Source organism: Pecten maximus, chromosome 10, assembly GCF_902652985.1.
Source record: "Pecten maximus chromosome 10, xPecMax1.1, whole genome shotgun sequence".
In the NCBI taxonomy this organism is placed as follows: domain Eukaryota; kingdom Metazoa; phylum Mollusca; class Bivalvia; order Pectinida; family Pectinidae; genus Pecten; species Pecten maximus.
The window spans coordinates 20,672,648-20,691,349 of NC_047024.1; the positions used below are offsets into that span (position 1 = coordinate 20,672,648).

Consider the following 18,702-nt stretch of genomic DNA (forward strand, 5'->3'; position numbering starts at 1 on the left):
TATTAAAGTATAGTTTTTATCAACAATAAAAAGTATGCAACTTTACAGTTAACAGGTACTGTCTGATATTTCCAGGGGGGGGGGGGGGCTGATATATAAACTAGTGGAGGATTAGGGTGGACGTAATTGAGGTTACTTCTTCATAATTACATGTATAATACATTGTATATGAAGATATGGGATACGTACCTTCTTGGAATCATAATACTATATATACATTTATCAATATATAGAAGAAATACGAATTATATTTAATAAAAAATAATAAAAATATTTCCATTCTTCAGTGAACTTAAAGATGATTAATACATGTATATTGAAAAGATAATTAATACATGTACAGTATATTGAAAAGATAATTAATACATGTACATATGTATATTTAAAGTACCATTTTCTATGTTGTATCACTGTTATTCCAAGGAGTTAATTGTTAAGATTTAATTCTCAAGTTTCTGCAAAAAGGCAAATTTAAAACAAAAAAACAAAAAAAAAACAAATGATTCATGAAATATTACATACCTAATATGATCATTATATCCTATTGATAATAAAAATCTTTAGTGAGAGAAAGTCTCAAATTAAACAGATTTTCCCCATTCAAGACATACTGGTAGTTATAAGTTTGGGGATAAGGATTTATAACCTTATTTTAATTAAGAAATTAATGCATAGAACAGATCGTTACTCTCTAAACTTTTGCTTACAGAGAAGAGACCCAAGAAACGTAAGTTGCTATATTTGTAGCTATGTAGTAGTTTGATGTTGCTAACCCTATTAAGATTTTGATCTTCAGACAATGAAGTTAAATGGTCAAAGGGAAGTAACTCCCTTCATAACGTTTTCTTCCAATGTGCCTGTGAAAAAAGTCTTTGGTGATATTTTGAAATATAAAATCGCGTGGTCATTTCTAGCAAAAGGACCACCTTGACTTAAAAAAAAAAGTAAGAAAAAAATTATACATAAAAACCTTTTCCTAACATTATCTTCCTGGTTGTGCTAATATATAAGTGTGCTTTCTGAATTCCTAGTAAATGTCTTAAATATTGTGACAAGTTCAAGAAGATCAGTCACAGGATAGTTTGGTTTGGTTTGGTTTATTTTGTTTAACCTCCTATTAACAGCTAAGGTCATTTAAGGATGGAATAGAGTCATCCTAGAAAAGCTTTTTCCAGCATGAATATCATTTAATAAAACTTCTGTGTATGTTCTATCATTGCAGATATTCATAAGTTTTATTTTTAAGCAGGCTTATTGAGCTCATACCTTCTTGTAACTGAATTTGAAGGAGATCATAGAATTTTGCTTATTTCACTCAAAATTAATCTTGTGTTCAATTTAAAACATCTGTTCAGAAATTTTGTAAGAAAACAAAAGTAGAAGAAAAATTAAGAGATATGGTTATCATTAACATAAGGCTACCTATTGAGTGAATTTTCAAATACAAATATGGAAATATTTATTGTCTGACAAAACATCTGGTATTGATGATGTAAGCGAAATGAAAGCATTGGAACTTATCAAATATTCTGAAGTAGATAGAACAGACATTAAGATACAAAAATAGATTTTAATTGTCTAAACTGGCTTCATATTTTAAAGATTTTTTTATTATCAAGCAAATTTTGTTTGTTCCATGTTTTCATTTGTAGTAAATTAATCAAGAATTTTTTGCAGGGATTTAAAATTCATAAATGTAAAATAATAATTCAGCTTTTATTAAATATTCTTTCATTGTTGTGGCTGCTTCTGTTTCCAGGTAAGGGAACACAACTGAAACCTTGGACGAATTTATCAAAAAGATTGTGACTCTTTCTCAAAATAAATCATTCCTCTCAAGGAAACTGCTTATTTCAAGCCATTATCAAGACATACCATATGTTCCTGTGGGTTTGTACCAGTTGTACCAAATAAGTATATTGTTGTATAATGGAATGCAATCAAATCTCAAATGAGTTCCCAAGATGGCGGCCGTCGTTCGCTTCAAACATGAAAACTGATTATTTTCCCTTTTTACAATGTCACAGATGTAAAATCAAAACCTCAATAGTTCCGTCAAACTTTGACATATATAATTCATGAAATGTCATCAAAAATGAGGAGTTCCCATCCCGATATTAACAAAAATGTACACTTGCTTGACACATGAAGAATCACGGTTCCGCCATCTTGGATCCAAGTGGTTGGTTTGTAAAAATGAACCACGAGAACTTGTTTGGTTCTGCTATTGCAGCGTGTTCTATCATGAGTACAGCAGATTTGTACCGGAACAACTGGTACGAACCCGATAAAGGAATGCACTGTTAATCTATTGTGAAAAAAACCATAAAGAAAATACCAGATTTTGACATAAAGTTATTGTGTAGCACCTCTCCCTAGGTCCTTTTAAACTTCCGCTGAGATATTATAAATGTTGTATTTGATTATTTCATCATTGGTTTTAATAATTTATATAAACGTCTTGACAACCCCTCCAGCCATCAACATTTTCGTTCCATGTGAAATTGAGACAAAACATATGATAAAACACCTCCTATATCCAAGGGTTCTATTGTCTTCTCTGTACCCTTGTTATGCAAAATGAAAGGCTTCTGTGTTGTCTGTATTATGAAAGGAATCATACATCTGACTGGTTACTTACTTGTCAGAGGTAAATAGTGAGGAGTCTGCAGCTTTTTATATAGGATTGTGTAGGATTGCATAGGGTAGTGCAGAATGGTGGTGCAGGGTGGCGTATGGCAGTGTAGAGTACCAAATGTTGGGGTAGGGCGGCACAAATTGGTGACATAATTGGTGCAGGATGGCACATTGTTGTCTTGTGGTTTGTTGTTTTTTTTTTTGGGGGGGGGGGGGGGAGTTTCAACTCGGTGAGGGTGGATAAATCTCCAGGATAGCAAGGCAGTTTAATTTGTGTGTGTGTGGGGGGGGGGGGGGTGCAAGATGGTGTAGGTGGTAATGTTTGATCTCCTTTTGGTATCAGTGCTATTCACCCTTTGTAATTTCAAAGAACTGTTTTATACTGGCAGTCCATAAAATGTCTACCCACAAGACTTCTATTTTGTATCACTGTAATAGTCCCAGGGTTCAGAGAAGATGCCCTGGCATGTAGAAGATTATGATAAAGTGTGTATAACATGCTCCATGGTTTCTGTTGTGTTCCTTGCTAACTAGTTACACTACTCACTAGCTGTAACCTAATGATTAGCAGCATTTTTAAATTTAATTGGTTCAAGCTTCTTCAAATTAACAAAGAATTTTAACTCAAATATATATGTATAGTACCACAAGTACTTCATTGAAGGAAATATTAAAAATTTGTCAAATTCTGCTCAAATATCCCAAGTTTTTAAAACATAACATAAAGTGATGCTTCTTATATTACAAAATGTAATACTTTTTATGTGAATTCATGTTGCTATGAATGTCAGTGTTGCTTTATTTTGTCTTTGCAGCAGCAGGTTTATATTATTGTCTTTGTATTGTGTTAATATAAAGAATGTGAGGTTTCATCTAGAAATGAATCCTTATTTAGTAGGAGCTTGGAAGGGATGGGTATTGTCTTGAACTAAACTGTTGTAGAAAAGTATCCTCTATGATATTGAATATTTATTTTCTGATATTTTGAAATATGTATTTTAAGGTAAATATTTCAAGGTAAGGATGAAATCATTTCATTGTCAAAAAATGACATTGATCAGGTGAAATTTGTTTGCAGTATTTAAATCTACACAACATTTAAAAACCTTATGATTTTCCATAGTGTGTTGTAATATATGTAATGGTTGTATATATACTGTACAGTCCTGCTGAGGAGCCAACAGAACAACCGCCAGTCGAGTGAGTGCTACCATGGCAACCGTCTGGATTAAAACCTTTGTTGTAGATTTCCTTTTAGAAAAGAAAATAACTCATAAAATAGTCTTTTATTACATTTACTAATGAAGTGCAATGCAAAAGAAAACATTGAAAACATGATTTTCTCATTGATTTACTACATTGAAATTCATATCTAGCTCTCAAAATGAAACAGAGTCCCAATTTGTTTTTACATTTTCTCCAGTCCCTGAAATTTTGCTTTAAATAATAATAGTAAAAAAAACAGCAATCAGTTTTCTACAAACAGCTTATACTTAAATTAAGCTGTAAGAAAATAAGTAATTTTAATTCTGATTTAACACAAATAGGTCTTGCCTCCTCAAATCATCTTTATCTTTTTCACATTAGCTGTAGAATATAGAAATGGGTTGATAATGCAATGTGACACATGTATCTAGATAATTATGCATTTAGATTATTTTTAAGTTGACGTGAAATTTCAAAAAATCAATATTGAAACAAAACAAAAGCCAATCAGTATCATAACTTACTACACTTACTTCTGACGGACTGTTTACTGCTGGAGTGTCACATTACGTTCAGTTGTGGTAGACATGTAAAATATCTATCTTTGTGGTACATCTGAGGTTTAACAAGGTTTGTGTGTTGTAGATAGACATCATTTCCTCCCACTCGATAGTAATATCAAGACATAGGTGTTGTTTTTAGATTGTGATACTGAAAAATTGTTGTGAACATTAAATTTGTAATTCTGTTTGTTGGTTGGGAAATTTAAAGGAAACAGAATGACAATAATCAAATTTACCACCTGATTATCTTGTGTTCTAGTGCCATCATGAAGACATATTTTTATTCATATACTGTATCATAAAATCCAGCTCTTTAGATGAAGCAGAGCTTTATTTTCCATTTTCCTTAGTCCCTAAAACTTTGCTTTGAATGATAAAATAACAAAATCAGTTTTCTGTTAATGGCTTATATACAATTATAAATAGATGGGTCCATGCTTTCTCTAAAATCTTTATCTTTTTCAGATTAGTTGTATCAAAATTGGTTGATAATGTAATACGACACATATTTCTAGATAATTCATGGTATCTTTAGATTATTCTCATCTCTATACAGTATGGAATCTTCAAAGTTTATAAATCAATGCTGCAGAAATAATTTCTAAAAATCTGAAAAATCTAACTTACTGCTGATTGACTGTTGTGTCACATTATATTTGGTTGTGGTAGACAAGTACAGTTTAATGAAGTCTGTGTGTCTTTTAGTACATAGTCAAACTGTCCATCCTGATATAAATAATGTTTTCAGATTGTAATGCTGAAAAATTGTTGTTAACTTTTAATTTGTAATTCTTGTGTTTGTTGGTTTTAAAGGAAACATTATGACATTATAAATGAACTTATTACAGACAATTGAATGTATATTTAAAGTGTTTGATGACATTATATAATTAATTATACATATTTCAGTTTCTAGTAAATATCTCATTAGTTGTTTGAAAATTCATTTCAGTTGACTTCTTTGATAATAAAATTCTAATATAGAATTAGTGCTAACATTGGTTTTATTCAATCAGTCATGATAACTCTTGTCATTATATGGTCTCTAGGCAGAAACCAGTCGAGGAGTCAAAAGTTGGTGTTAAGTAAGTCACGAAAAAGGAGTTGATTTTTTCAGAAGTTGTGATGGTTGTCCTTAGAAATTGAGATGATGTTTGATTGGTGATAGTTTATTCTAGTAATGTGATTGGCTGAGATAGACCTCCTTCAGTAGCAGATTGGTGTGGACTTTTCAAGTCTTTCAAATGGAGTATGCTGATTTCACAGATTACCACTATTTTCTGTAGATAGGTCTTGCATGCTTTCTTTGTAAAGAAAGACTTTGGTTTTCTGTCTCCATGTTTCTCAAGAAAAGATTGTGACACTTCTCAGTCTGAAGTTTTTACTTCTTTTTTCCAATTGAAATTCTCATCTGAGATCTAGAAAAACATTTAAGGTTAAAAGGATAAGAAATTAAACATGTCTATTTTGTCCATGATTGAAATTGATAACCAATTTACAGTGAAAAGGTATTCAAAACCTATTCAAGAGGGTGATGGTCTTAGCCCACAGTTTTAGTGAAGATATTATTTTCTCGTTTTAAGGTATTGCAACTTGTGATTTTGCACTGGGCGCATTGAGAGATAATAGCTAGCTGAATTTCTTCTTTTACCTGCTTGCATTGATCTTACAATACAGATACTCTTTGAATTAAATCTGTGAATTACTTGAAATTGAAAGGGATGTTCTTGACTGTTATAAGCTCTCAAAATGTGTTTCCTAAATACATATGTAATTAGTATTAGGTTGTTCTATATCGGTTTTTTGCTAAAGGAGGATCGTCTTGTTATCTTCCATTTATTTGTCCTGTGCCAAACAACTGCAGTTTTTCAAGTGTGACAGATATTTTGAAATTTTGTGTGCAGTAGAAGATGCATGTAATAATAATGAAATGAAGATTTGGTGTACAGTGTTTGGTAAATATCAATCTAGTTGAAATTAGACTTGTAAGTTTCGCTCCTCTACAATACTCTACTATACACTTCAATACAAGAAATTACAAGTCTAATTTTAATTAGATTGTGGTAAATATTAGACATTATATTTTACCTTCAGGTTAATCACAAACTAATTGCGCCATATTTCAGTCATTTCTTTGTCTGCAAAATTAATTCATTGCTTTTCCTTTCAAATGAAAAACGTAAAAATGAAATGAATAGTTTTCATGGAACACGTTCACATCAAATGTGTAAAGAATTTGTTGATGAGTCTAAACAGTAATATATTATAAGGATGGATATATACTGTAGAGAGTTAAGGAAAAGAAGAAAAACAAGTATTTTTACCAGTTAGTATTGATTGAAGAACTGTAATTTTCCATAATTACTGAACTATTGGGGATTTTTTTTTCTGTAGATACCAGTAGTTGTTTTTGTCCTGTGTCTGTGGTAAAAGTGTTTTACTTTTAGATTTAGCATGCGGTTTCGTTTTAGATAAAGGGAGATAATTCAATGGGACATTTCTCAATAGACAAGGGAAAGTAATGCTTTGTTAAGGGAGATTTGCAACAAAAAAAGTAGATTGATCAATACGTGTTCATGTGGTTGTCATTCTCCAATTCATGTCAAACGTCATATAGTTGTAGTATTTTTAACTGTTACTGAAATTCTTGAGAATTTATATATATACACAATTATTCAAGAATAATGACAAAAAAAATTGTTATTTAGAGACAAAGTATGGCCTGGTTTGATTGCTGGTCTTTGTGTTTTACAGAAGTGGGGATGCAAATGAAGCCAGACTAGCAATGGAGGTAAGCAGGATTTTGTACTTATTTCAAATATAAGAAAGTGTTTATGCCAAGTGTGTAGCATCGGCAATGGATCAGTCTGACGAAATATCACTTTTTCATGTTGATAAATCATCATATTCACCTGAAAACAGGTCGATAATTGTAGAACTAAAGGATGATTAAAACGATTGAATGGAATGATGGTATTTTTAGTTGGATTTTCCTTTATGTAATCTGGATGATTTTATGTAAAGTTATTTGTAAGTGTTTAGCGGAGATGATGTGTACTGGATTTTTTTTCACGTAGATAAACCTCATGTTACGATTATTTTGCTTGGTCATGATTTTACAGGAGGCCGCCAGGAAGAAGAAGGAGAAGGTGGAGAATGAGATTGCAGAGTACGAAGAGATGAGGCGGGAACAGCGTGAGAAGGAGGCTGATGACCTGGATCAACTTCGTCAGAAGAGGGTGAGTAATGTTTACAATATATATCAGGTAAATTTCATTAAAACATTCCTCTTTATTCCATAGTTGTTAACAATGTGAACAAAACTTGCAAACTTCCTATCACATATTATTAGATACTCCATTTTGACTTGATACCATTAGCAAGAAGAGGAAAAGTTCAACTTTCAACTGCAGAGATTTTATTTTGAACAAATTAGTAAATTGAATGCTATTAACTAACTAATGCTCCGTATATTTCACCCAGACATAAACATATGGCTTCACATGACTTGACAGATTCATGACACAATGAATATAACATGGCATTTTGTTGATTCATGACAAAATTAACTTTTTTGAGTGTTGGTTGACATGATCAACGATCCTTAATACAATTTATTACAAACTGAACAGATTTAATATGTATTTGTTTGATATCTATCACAGGAACAAAGGAAGCAAGAGCGGATAGAGGATGATAGACGGATGTTGGAGATCAGGAAAGAGGAGGACAAACGCCGCAAGGCAGAAGAGGTCAGTGGTTGATATGTAACCCTGTGTTATATAAAATTATGATCAGTTGTAATGTATTACTATGCTGTCAATTATCACTAATTTGAATAAGACTAAGTTCATATTATATTTATTATAGTAAGTTAAAAACTAGTATCAATTAATGGGGAAAAATGAAATGTTTTTAGTTTTGGATCATTTGATAAATTGATAAAAATGAGCTTTTGTAGAATTTTGTTTCTTGCTTAATAAGAGAGGTCTCTTTCAGAGATAGGGCTGTTGATAAAAGGTGGTCTCTTTAGAGAGGGACTGTTGATAAAGGGTGGTCTCTTTAGAGAGGGACTGTTGATAAAGGGTGGTCTCTTTAGAGAGGGACTGTTGATAAAGGATGGTCTCTTCAGAGAGGGACTGTTGATAAAGGGTGGTCTCTTTAGAGAGGGACTGTTGATAAAGGGTGGTCTCTTTAGAGAGGGACTGTTGATAAAGGGTGGTCTCTTTAGAGAGGGACTGTTGATAAAGGGTGGTCTATTTAGAGAGGGACTGTTGATAAAGGGTGGTCTCTTCAGAGAGGGACTGTTGATAAAGGGTGGTCTCTTCAGAGAGGGACTGTTGATAAAGGGTGGTCTCTTCAGAGAGCGACTGTTGATAAAGGGTGGTCTCTTTAGAGAGCGACTGTTGATAAAGGGTGGTCTCTTTAGAGAGGGACTGTTGATAAAGGGTGGTCTCTTTAGAGAGGGACTGTTGATAAAGGGTGGTCTTTTTAGAGAGGGACTGTTGATAAAGGATGGTCTCTTTAGTTAGCGACTGTTGATAAAGGGTGGTCTATTTAGAGAGGGACTGTTGATAAAGGGTGGTCTCTTTAGAGAGGGACTGTTGATAAAGGGTGGTCTATTTAGAGAGGGACTGTTGATAAAGGGTGGTCTCTTTAGAGAGCGACTGTTGATAAAGGGTGGTCTCTTTAGAGAGGGACTGTTGATAAAGGGTGGTCTCTTTAAGAGAGGGACTGTTGATAAAGGGATGGTCTCTTTAGAGAGGGACTGTTGATAAAGGGTGGTCTCTTTAGAGAGGGACTGTTGATAAAGGGTGGTCTCTTTAGAGAGGGACTGTTGATAAAGGGTGGTCTATTTAGAGAGGGACTGTTGATAAAGGGTGGTCTCTTCAGAGAGGGACTGTTGATAAAGGGTGGTCTCTTTAGAGAGGGACTGTTGATTAAGGGTGGTCTCTTAAGAGAGCGAATGTTGATAAAGGTTGGTCTCTAGAAAAGGGCTGTTGATAGAGGGTGGCCTCTTTCGAAGGGGACTTAAAAGAAGTGGTGATCTTTCTAACATACTATGAAATAATATAATTGTGTTGGTTTGAATTTGTGACACAGGAGGAGAGGAAGAGAAAGAAACAAGAAGATGAGAGGAAGAGAATCGAAGCCAAGAAAGCTAAACTGAAGGAGATGGAGGAGAGAAAGAAGATGTCGAAGACACCCAACTTTGTCATTACAAAGAAGGGAGCCACTAACTTGGTGTGTTGAGTGAATCATTTTTAATGAAAAAGTGACTACTGAAGTGTTAAATAAATACACCTGGAGTTGCTACATTTTGTCATGTTGATAACATTCTGACATCTGTCAGTCTTTTTATTTTGAAATCTTATCTTCCATTTGGCATCATAGTTCTTTTCATGAATTTGTATTGTTTCCAAGATAACCACGTTTTCCAGATGGCAAGATCAGTAAATCTTATAATAGCTACTTTTCAATTTGTAAAAGACAATATGGAAACCTTTTTGTTTAATTTTCAAATTTTAAATAAGCAAAATATTTTTCTTGATACAATTTTGAATTTAACAAACTGAAGTTAAATGAATTCTTTTTAATTAGTTTTCGATTATGATAGCCTTTAATATTTTTCGATGTTGTTTGATGAATGTTTCCTACATTATCAACCCAAAAGAGAGGTAGCACATTAACAAATATTGATCAAGAATTTTGAATTTTCCTTAATGGTCATGCTACAAATCAAGGGATTTTCATGGAGATAAATACTTTTTACAAAATGTTAAACTCAATGGCCTTTTATGGAATAAATATGACGGACTGTTGTTGTATACGTCACCAGGAGGAGGCTAGTAAAGACATGGCTAAGTCCAAAGAACAGTTGGAGGAGGAGAAGCGTGCCATCCTTGCCCAGCGTATCCAGCCTCTGTCTGTAGATGGATTGGACTTGGCGGCCCTGGCAGAGAAGGCAACAGAGCTTCACAACAAGATCAAGAACCTTGCCAACGACAAGTATGAGTTGGAGGAGCGCTTCAAGAGCCAGCAGTATGACGTAAGTCTAATATAAACAACAACAGAGCGATGGTCACCTGTCTGGGACATAGAATTATGGAATATTTCTTATGGATATAACAGTTTGATGACTTTTTGTCCATGGCTGAAATTGAAATGTGTCTGGTGCATGTAAACATAGAAAGTCCAGAATCAGTAGTTTCATTATATGATTTTAATTTCAGATGATTGAACTGGCTGAGAGGGCTAGACAGATGAACAAGGGGTAAGTAAGAACTTCCTAACAGGGAATAATAAAATTGCCTCAATTTATAATCAATTAAAAGTTGAATGGGTCTGGAACCTTCTTTTTTTATTATCTCCCCTAAGACTTGTGTTAGTAAACGTCTCATTTGTAAATAACATTGTGTCTCCAACTGTTACAGAAAGAAGAGGGCTGTCCAGGTTGATGACTCGTAAGTAGATTCCATGTGACTTACCTCCCTTGTTTGACGAATTATATCAGTTGATGGAGACTGTCAATATAATTAATGTCCCTGTTATTTCATTTTTTGCTTTCTACATTATGGCTGTTAAATATCTCATTAAGAAAAAATATATTCATCTGAAAATTATTAATGCATTACAAAACATTTTCATGGACCTTTTTAAATCAATTTGAAAATTTGAATATATCAAAAATTTACGATGTATACAGTTTGATAAAAGAATCAGATTTTAATATTGTTTTGAGTTTTAACGTTTTACATTTTCTTTGATAGATTTGATCCCATGGCAGAAAAATACAGCAGCGCTCCCGTAAGTTTGTGTTCCAAAAACAACATATGTCCCCTGCCACTTATCAGTGGACTGTTCCCTCTTCTTGTGGGTGATTAATAACATCACATTGATAGGTTCAAAAGGATTTAGAAATATGGTCAAAAATATATGCTGGTGCCAGTAATTCACGTCTGAAATCCAAGGATTCTGTTGCCAGTATCCATAGCTTCTCTATACCTTTCAAGACTTCAAAGCAAAATTGAAGACTTGTTGCGGTTTGATTGGTTTCAGACAAAAACACCTGTCCAATCATCAATGTAGTATATATCCTTAAAGCTGTTTATTTTACCATGATGCTGATTCCTTTTATCCCTGACGGGTCCATCATACCACTGAAGAGTTGGTGAATTAAGAGCCTTTGAAGTTTTCCAGTCCTATCCAAAAAGGACAGATAGGTAGAACAGAAACCTTGGATTTTAACAATGAGTGTTTAATGCCCCCGCCATGAAATGGCTTTTTCAAATGATTCATTTATTTAATGTTTATGAAAATTATTTCTGGAAAGTAAATTAGACTATTAATCGCTATCTAAATGTATTGGTCTTTAATGGTAGTAGACACAGTTCATGTTTAGCTTTACATCATTTCATGACAGAATTGGATGACATTTAAATTTTTCCAGCCAAAGATACAGGTAGCAAGTAAATTTGAACGTAATGTGGATAGACGAACTTTTGATGAACGGAAAAACTTGTTTAAAAAGGTAGGAATGTGTACTGTATACCAATATATGATAGTTATATAACTGTGTATCCTTTTTTTCTCTCTCTCACTCTGCATCCGTGTATGGGCACATCTATAAACTACACACTGACGATGCTGATACTCTATGAAACCTGCACATTTGACCACATTTTTCTCCATTCCTGCACCACACATTCTACACCTGACGGATTCTACGACAATTTTGTGCTACTTTGGAAACCAATCTTGATGAAAATTTCAACAAATAAACACTGATCATGTGTGTCACTGTGGATTCTCTCTTAAATTTATCAACAATGTGTATCACTATGGAAACATTATCATGGCTACCAATGAAAATCAACTATCAATAATGGAAACTTGCATTATTGTTTCCATTTGATTCATTGTGAATAATATCACTTTTTAACTTCAAAATATTGCTGTTTATTCAAAATGATTACAAACTTGATGGAAATGGAAAATGACGATTTTTGAAACCGATGAATTGAAAACCCGATGGAAATGGAAAATGGATCTTGAACTTGTGTTTGGAACTAAATACAATACAGCCCAAAGTTCAGATGTACAGCAAATATGAGAGACACACTGACCTTAGATCATACGGTAACAGGGTAGATTATTTCGAAACAAAAGCCAAAAAAATAGAAGCCGAATTGGCAGTTGGTAAGAAAGATGATGAAGACAACCTTTTGGAGACAACGGGAGAAGAAGTAGCAGAAACTCCAGAAGGCGAAGCTGAGGCTGCACCTGCCGCAGAGGAGGAATAGAGGTCATCAGATCAAGGTCATAGCCTTGGGGGTCAACAGGTGACCTTTGGTTGTTGTGTGGTGACCTGAATTTGTTGTGTGGTGGAATAGTGATCGCTAGAGCATGCTATCACTCCTCTTATCGCCATGGAAACATCATCCAGTCACATCATTGTAGCATGTCCTTTTAGATACAGACCATTTTACCAGGTAGCTGTTCACTATCTCCTTAAATTATTGATTTGATGGAGACTCTTCTATCTCGATACAATGTAAAATGAAATATGCTCATCCTAAAATGATTTGAGCAAGATATTTTATAAATTCCATATTAATGCACCATATTAACCAAAATTTCCAGACTGAAACAGCTATTTTGTTATTTTAAATGCTATTTGTCTTCATAAATTATGGCATCTGCCAATCAATTTTTATCTGTTAAGGAGTAAGGAGATTAATCCAATTTAAACAATTACTTTGAATTAAATGTATAGCTAAATAAATCACATGAAAAGCATTCCAGGAATATTTCCAGATTGAAGAGTCTTCACCAAACGATGGATAGTTGTTTGATATATTCTACAAGGGTGAAGGTCATTTCACAGTAGTGGGGTGGATTGTAATATTTCACTGTAGTGGGGTGGATTGTAATATTTCACTGTAAAGGAGGGGTCATTTCACAGTAGTGGGGTGGATTGTAATGTTTCACTGAAACGGGGCGGGTAGTGATATTTCACTGTAAAGGGGCGGGTAGGGATATTTCACTGTAAAGGGCGGGAAGTGATATTTCACTGTAAAGGGGCAGGTTGTAACATTTCACTGTAGTGGGGCAGGTTGTAACATTTCACTGTAGTGGGGCGGGTTGTAACGTTTCATGGTAGTGGGGCAGGTTGTAACGTTTCACTGTAGTGGGGCGGGTTGTAACGTTTCATGGTAGTGGGGCAGGTTGTAACATTTCACTGTAGTGGGACGGGTTGTAACATTTCACTGTAGTGGGGCGGGTTGTAACATTTCACTGTAGTGGGACGGGTTGTAACATTTCACTGTAGTGGGGCAGGTTGTAACATTTCACTGTAGTGGAGCAGGTTGTAACGTTTCACTGTAGTGGGGCAGGTTGTAACGTTTCACTGTAGTGGGGCGGGTTGTAACATTTCACTGTAGTGGGGCGGGTTGTAACATTTCACTGTAGTTGGGCGGGTTGTAACGTTTCACTGTAGTGGTGTGGGTTGTAACGTTTCACTGTAGTGGGGCGGGTTGTAACGTTTCACTGTAGTTGGGCGGGTTGTAACGTTTCACTGTAGTGGTGTGGGTTGTAACGTTTCACTGTAGTGGGGCTGGTTGTAACGTTTCATGGTAGTGTGGCGGGTTGTAACGTTTCACTGTAGTGGGGCGGGTTGTAACGTTTCACTGTAGTGGGGCGGGTTGTAACATTTCACTGTAGTGGGGCGGGTTGTAACGTTTCATGGTAGTGGGGCAGGTTGTAACATTTCACTGTAGTGGGGCGGGTTGTAACGTTTCACAGTAGTGGGGCAGGTTGTAACATTTCACTGTAGTGGGACGGGTTGTAATCTTTAACTGTAGTGGGACAGGTTGTAACATTTCACTGTAGTGGGGCGGGTTGTAACATTTCACTGTAGTGGGGCGGGTTGTAACATTTCACTGTAGTGGGGCGGGTTGTAACATTTCACTGTAGTGGGGCAGGTTGTAACATTTCACTGTAGTGGGGCGGTTGTAACGTTTCACTTTAGTGGGGTGGGTTGTAACGTTTCACAGTAGTGGGGCAGGTTGTAACATTTCACTGTAGTGGGGCAGGTTGTAACGTTTCATGGTAGTGGGGTGGGTTGTAACGTTTCACAGTAGTGGTGTGGGTTGTAACGTTTCAATGTAGTAGGACAGGTTTAAACGTTTCACTGCATGTAGTGGGGTGGGTTGTAACGTTTCACTGTAGTGGGGCGGGTTGTAACGTTTCACTGTAGTGGGGCGGGTGGTAACGTTTCACTGTAGTGGGGCGGGTTGTAACATTTCACTGTAGTGGGGCAGGTTGTAACGTTTCACTGTAGTGGGGCGGGTTGTAACATTTCACTGTAGTGGGGCAGGTTGTAACATTTCACTGTAGTTGGGCGGGTTGTAACGTTTCATGGTAGTGGGGCGGGTTGTAACGTTTCACTGTAGTGGGGCGGGTTGTAACGTTTCACTGTAGTGGGGCGGGTTGTAACGTTTCACTGTAGTGGGGCGGGTTGTAACATTTCACTGTAGTGGGGCAGGTTGTAACGTTTCACTGTAGTGGGGCGGGTTGTAACATTTCACTGTAGTGGGGCAGGTTGTAACGTTTCACTGTAGTTGGGCGGGTTGTAACGTTTCATGGTAGTGGGGCGGGATGTAACGTTTCACTGTAGTGGGGCGGGTTGTAACGTTTCACTGTAGTGGGGCGGGTGGTAACGTTTCACTGTAGTGGGGCGGGTTGTAACATTTCACTGTAGTGGGGCAGGTTGTAACGTTTCACTGTAGTGGGGCGGGTTGTAACATTTCACTGTAGTGGGGCAGGTTGTAACATTTCACTGTAGTTGGGCGGGTTGTAACGTTTCATGGTAGTGGGGCGGGTTGTAACGTTTCACTGTAGTGGGGCGGGTTGTAACGTTTCACTGTAGTGGGGCGGGTGGTAACGTTTCACTGTAGTGGGGCGGGTTGTAACATTTCACTGTAGTGGGGCAGGTTGTAACGTTTCACTGTAGTGGGGCGGGTTGTAACATTTCACTGTAGTGGGGCCGGTTGTAACGTTTCACTGTAGTGGGGCAGGTTGTAACATGTCACTGTAGTTGGGCGGGTTGTAACGTTTCACTGTAGTGGGGCGGGTTGTAACGTTTCATGGTAGTGGGGCGGGTTGTAACGTTTCACTGTAGTGGGGCGGGTTGTAAAGTTTCATGGTAGTGGGGCAGGTTGTAACGTTTCACTGTAGTGGGGCGGGTTGTAAAGTTTCATGGTAGTGGGGCGGGTTGTAACGTTTCACTGTAGTGGGGCGGGTTGTAACGTTTCACTGTAGTGGGACAGGTTGTAACGTTTCACTGTAGTGGGGCGGGTTGTAAAGTTTCACTGTAGTGGGGCGGGTTGTAACGTTTCACTGTAGTGGGGCAGGTTGTAACATTTCACTGTAGTGGGGCAGGTTGTAACGTTTCACTGTAGTGGGGCGGGTTGTAAAGTTTCATGGTAGTGGGGCGGGTTGTAACTTTCACTGTAGTGGGGCGGGTTGTAACATTTCACTGTAGTGGGGCGGGTTGTAACGTTTCACTGTAGTGGGGCGGGTTGTAACGTTTCACTGTAGTGGGGCAGGTTGTAACGTTTCACTGTAGTGGGGCGGGTTGTAACGTTTCACTGTAGTGGGGCAGGTTGTAACGTTTCACTGTAGTGGGGCAGGTTGTAACGTTTCACTGTAGTGGGGCAGGTTGTAACGTTTCACTGTAGTGGGACAGGTTGTAAAGTTTCACTGTAGTGGGGCGGGTTGTAAAGTTTCACTGTAGTGGGGCAGGTTGTAAAGTTTCACTGTAGTGGGGCAGGTTGTAAAGTTTCACTGTAGTGGGGCAGGTTGTAACGTTTCACTGTAGTGGGGCGGGTTGTAACGTTTCACTGTAGTGGGACAGGTTGTAAAGTTTCACTGTAGTGGGGCGGGTTGTAATCTTTAACTGTAGTGGGGCGGGTTGTAACCTTTAACTGTAGTGGGGCAGGTTGTAACGTTTCACTGTAGTGGGGCGGGTTGTAACCTTTAACTGTAGTGGGACAGGTTGTAACCTTTAACTGTAGTGGGGCGGGTTGTAACCTTTAACTGTAATGGGGCAGGTTGTAACCTTTAACTGTAGTGGGACAGGTTGTTGTGACATCACTGGCAGTGTAGCTGACATGTTAGTAAAATTGCATGCTTTATATTTTTATTCTGCCAAACATGAAATAATTGTTATGAATTAACCATCATTTCACTTTCTTAATTATTTTTTCCATTTATTTCGGGAAAAAAAGTTGGCATGTCATGAACTGATTCATAACTTTGCATGTTACAATTACATTTTGAAGCCTTCATAAACCACAGAATGAAAAAGTAATATTTCATAGAGAAATCATTGTATTTCGTTGTATATGAAGATGCATATTTAGTGCAAAAGATATATATATATATATATATTTATATTTATATGAGCATGTGCCATTAGTTATTACTTTGACAAAGAGTAGGATCTGGTTCTCGTTGTGCTGTGTTCCTAGCAACGTCCCGATTGATTTCCTGTTCTTACATCTGTAAGACAACTCTGTTAGCCTGTTTGGAATTTGATGACTGCTGAAATTAATTTTTGACCGTTGTGTTTTATCTCACAATAACATCATGCTCATCATGCATAACACATTGCAGTTAGTTTAATTGAAATTATTTGAAAATTTCACAAGAGCGCCAAAGGAAGTACCTGTAAAAAGTGTGTTGAATCTGAGAATATGGAATGATTTATGAAAGTGACCAAAGAAGTAAAGGACTGTATGCTAAGTGTTAGAGTTAAAGTGGACTTATTTGATATCATAGATAAATTCATGGTAGATAATTAAAAAATCAAACATGTTATCATTAGACATATTAATTAAAATGCAATAAGATTCACTATAAATGTCAAGGCTTTTAAAATCATTTAAAATTGATAATCAAATTAATTTGTATTGCTTTCTTTCTTGCAGATTGAGTCATAGATGTCGAGAATAAACACCATGTGTATCGTTGCCAAGAGGGTGTGTTACAGGGCGTAGCTTGAGACAGCAAATGTGTGTGATGTCATCCTAGTCACCATAGTAACGACTACTGTTGTCGTTAGCAACAGTGAAGCATTTGTTGTCAGTAGCAACAGTGAATTCATTCATTAGTTAACCCATCATTACGATATTAGTGCAGAGAACTCCATGTCAAGAAAAGAAAAACCAGTGGATACCACCAGATAAAACAAACCTTTTCCCTTGGCCATCAGTGTATAAAGCTTGTAATTTTGTTTCCTCTAATTTAATTAATTAAACATTTTGTGCAGTAGATAACTCTGGAAAAGTTCTAGATTATGTCTTCCTTTTTCTCAAAAAATATAACTGAACAGCGGCTCCTCAGAAAATGGAAGGCATATATAGAACTTTTACATTTTCGGTTGTATATTTTTACTTTCCATATTTTTGCCCATTCTATAGAGACCATTATACAGTACGGAAAGATCATGCAGACACAGTAGGCCTATCATAGGGGCTGGAGGGGTGAACTTCGACCTTCCAGCACCACGGTGGTTTAGCTGGTGTTGTATCAGAGGATAGTCCCTTGTTAGGATTTTATATTGAAAACATATAATGAGAATAAAAGGCTTGGCTATCCCTTCATATTTCTGTGTTGTCTGTCATTTTTTCTGTGACCTCGGGTGACTTTGATTCATGATAACATGTTACTGAACGAGAAACACAAAAGGTCCAGAGGGCCTGCATCACTCATACCCGAATAATTCATGTATATTGCAAAACACTCGTTATAATAATAATAGAATGATAGTTATATTACAAGTATTATTCCTATTTAAGGGCTTCGTTTGAGCCCATGTAAGTTTAGAACTTGTTGTGGTTGTCTTTGGGGGCGACGACTTTGTGAATGACATAGTAGTGTAAAAGTGGAGAGAAATAAAGTCACCTTTCAGACTAGCGGGAATCTCCCTTCAGCTTTGTGTTAATTATAAGATGTTGACCTTTAGAGCGAGAAGTCGCTAGGTCAAGCCCCAGCACGGACAGGTCTATTTGACCAGGGCCCAGTTGCTGAAAAGATGATTAGGGTAATCACAGAATAACAACAATTTCAAAATCCTGATAAAATCATTTATGGTAAAACAAAACTTGACAATATTTTACAAAACTATAACACTCGTCAGCCTCTTCCTACCTGCCCATTTTGAGGAATACAAACAATTAGGTTTTAAAGGAAAGAGGAAATGAGATTTTCACTAATCAAGTAATTATGCAAA

At 36.4% G+C, this 18,702-nt stretch overlaps 1 protein-coding gene across 10 annotated transcripts in view; it reads left to right on the forward strand.

Annotated features, from left to right (window-relative positions):
* Positions 1–18,075, forward strand: part of LOC117336508 (troponin T, skeletal muscle-like) — a 36,200-nt gene extending 18,125 nt beyond the window's left edge. For 3 of the 10 annotated variants that reach the window (XM_033897106.1, XM_033897104.1, XM_033897105.1), the window contains exons 3-13: positions 710–727; positions 7,161–7,197; positions 7,529–7,645; positions 8,072–8,158; positions 9,510–9,650; positions 10,246–10,455; positions 10,640–10,680; positions 10,841–10,870; positions 11,177–11,213; positions 12,491–12,748; positions 17,399–18,075. In XM_033897106.1, the coding sequence (XP_033752997.1) occupies positions 710–727; positions 7,161–7,197; positions 7,529–7,645; positions 8,072–8,158; positions 9,510–9,650; positions 10,246–10,455; positions 10,640–10,680; positions 10,841–10,870; positions 11,177–11,213; positions 12,491–12,709 (937 nt within the window). In that variant the 3' untranslated portion in view covers positions 12,710–12,748; positions 17,399–18,075. Of the gene's footprint in view, positions 1–709; positions 728–3,801; positions 3,838–7,160; positions 7,198–7,528; positions 7,646–8,071; positions 8,159–9,509; positions 9,651–10,245; positions 10,456–10,639; positions 10,681–10,840; positions 10,871–11,176; positions 11,214–11,856; positions 11,938–12,490; positions 12,899–17,398 lie in introns of all 10 variants that reach the window. The other 7 variants (XM_033897100.1, XM_033897101.1, XM_033897107.1 and 4 more) reach the window with 5 other exon arrangements.
* Positions 18,076–18,702: the final 627 nt, after the last annotated feature.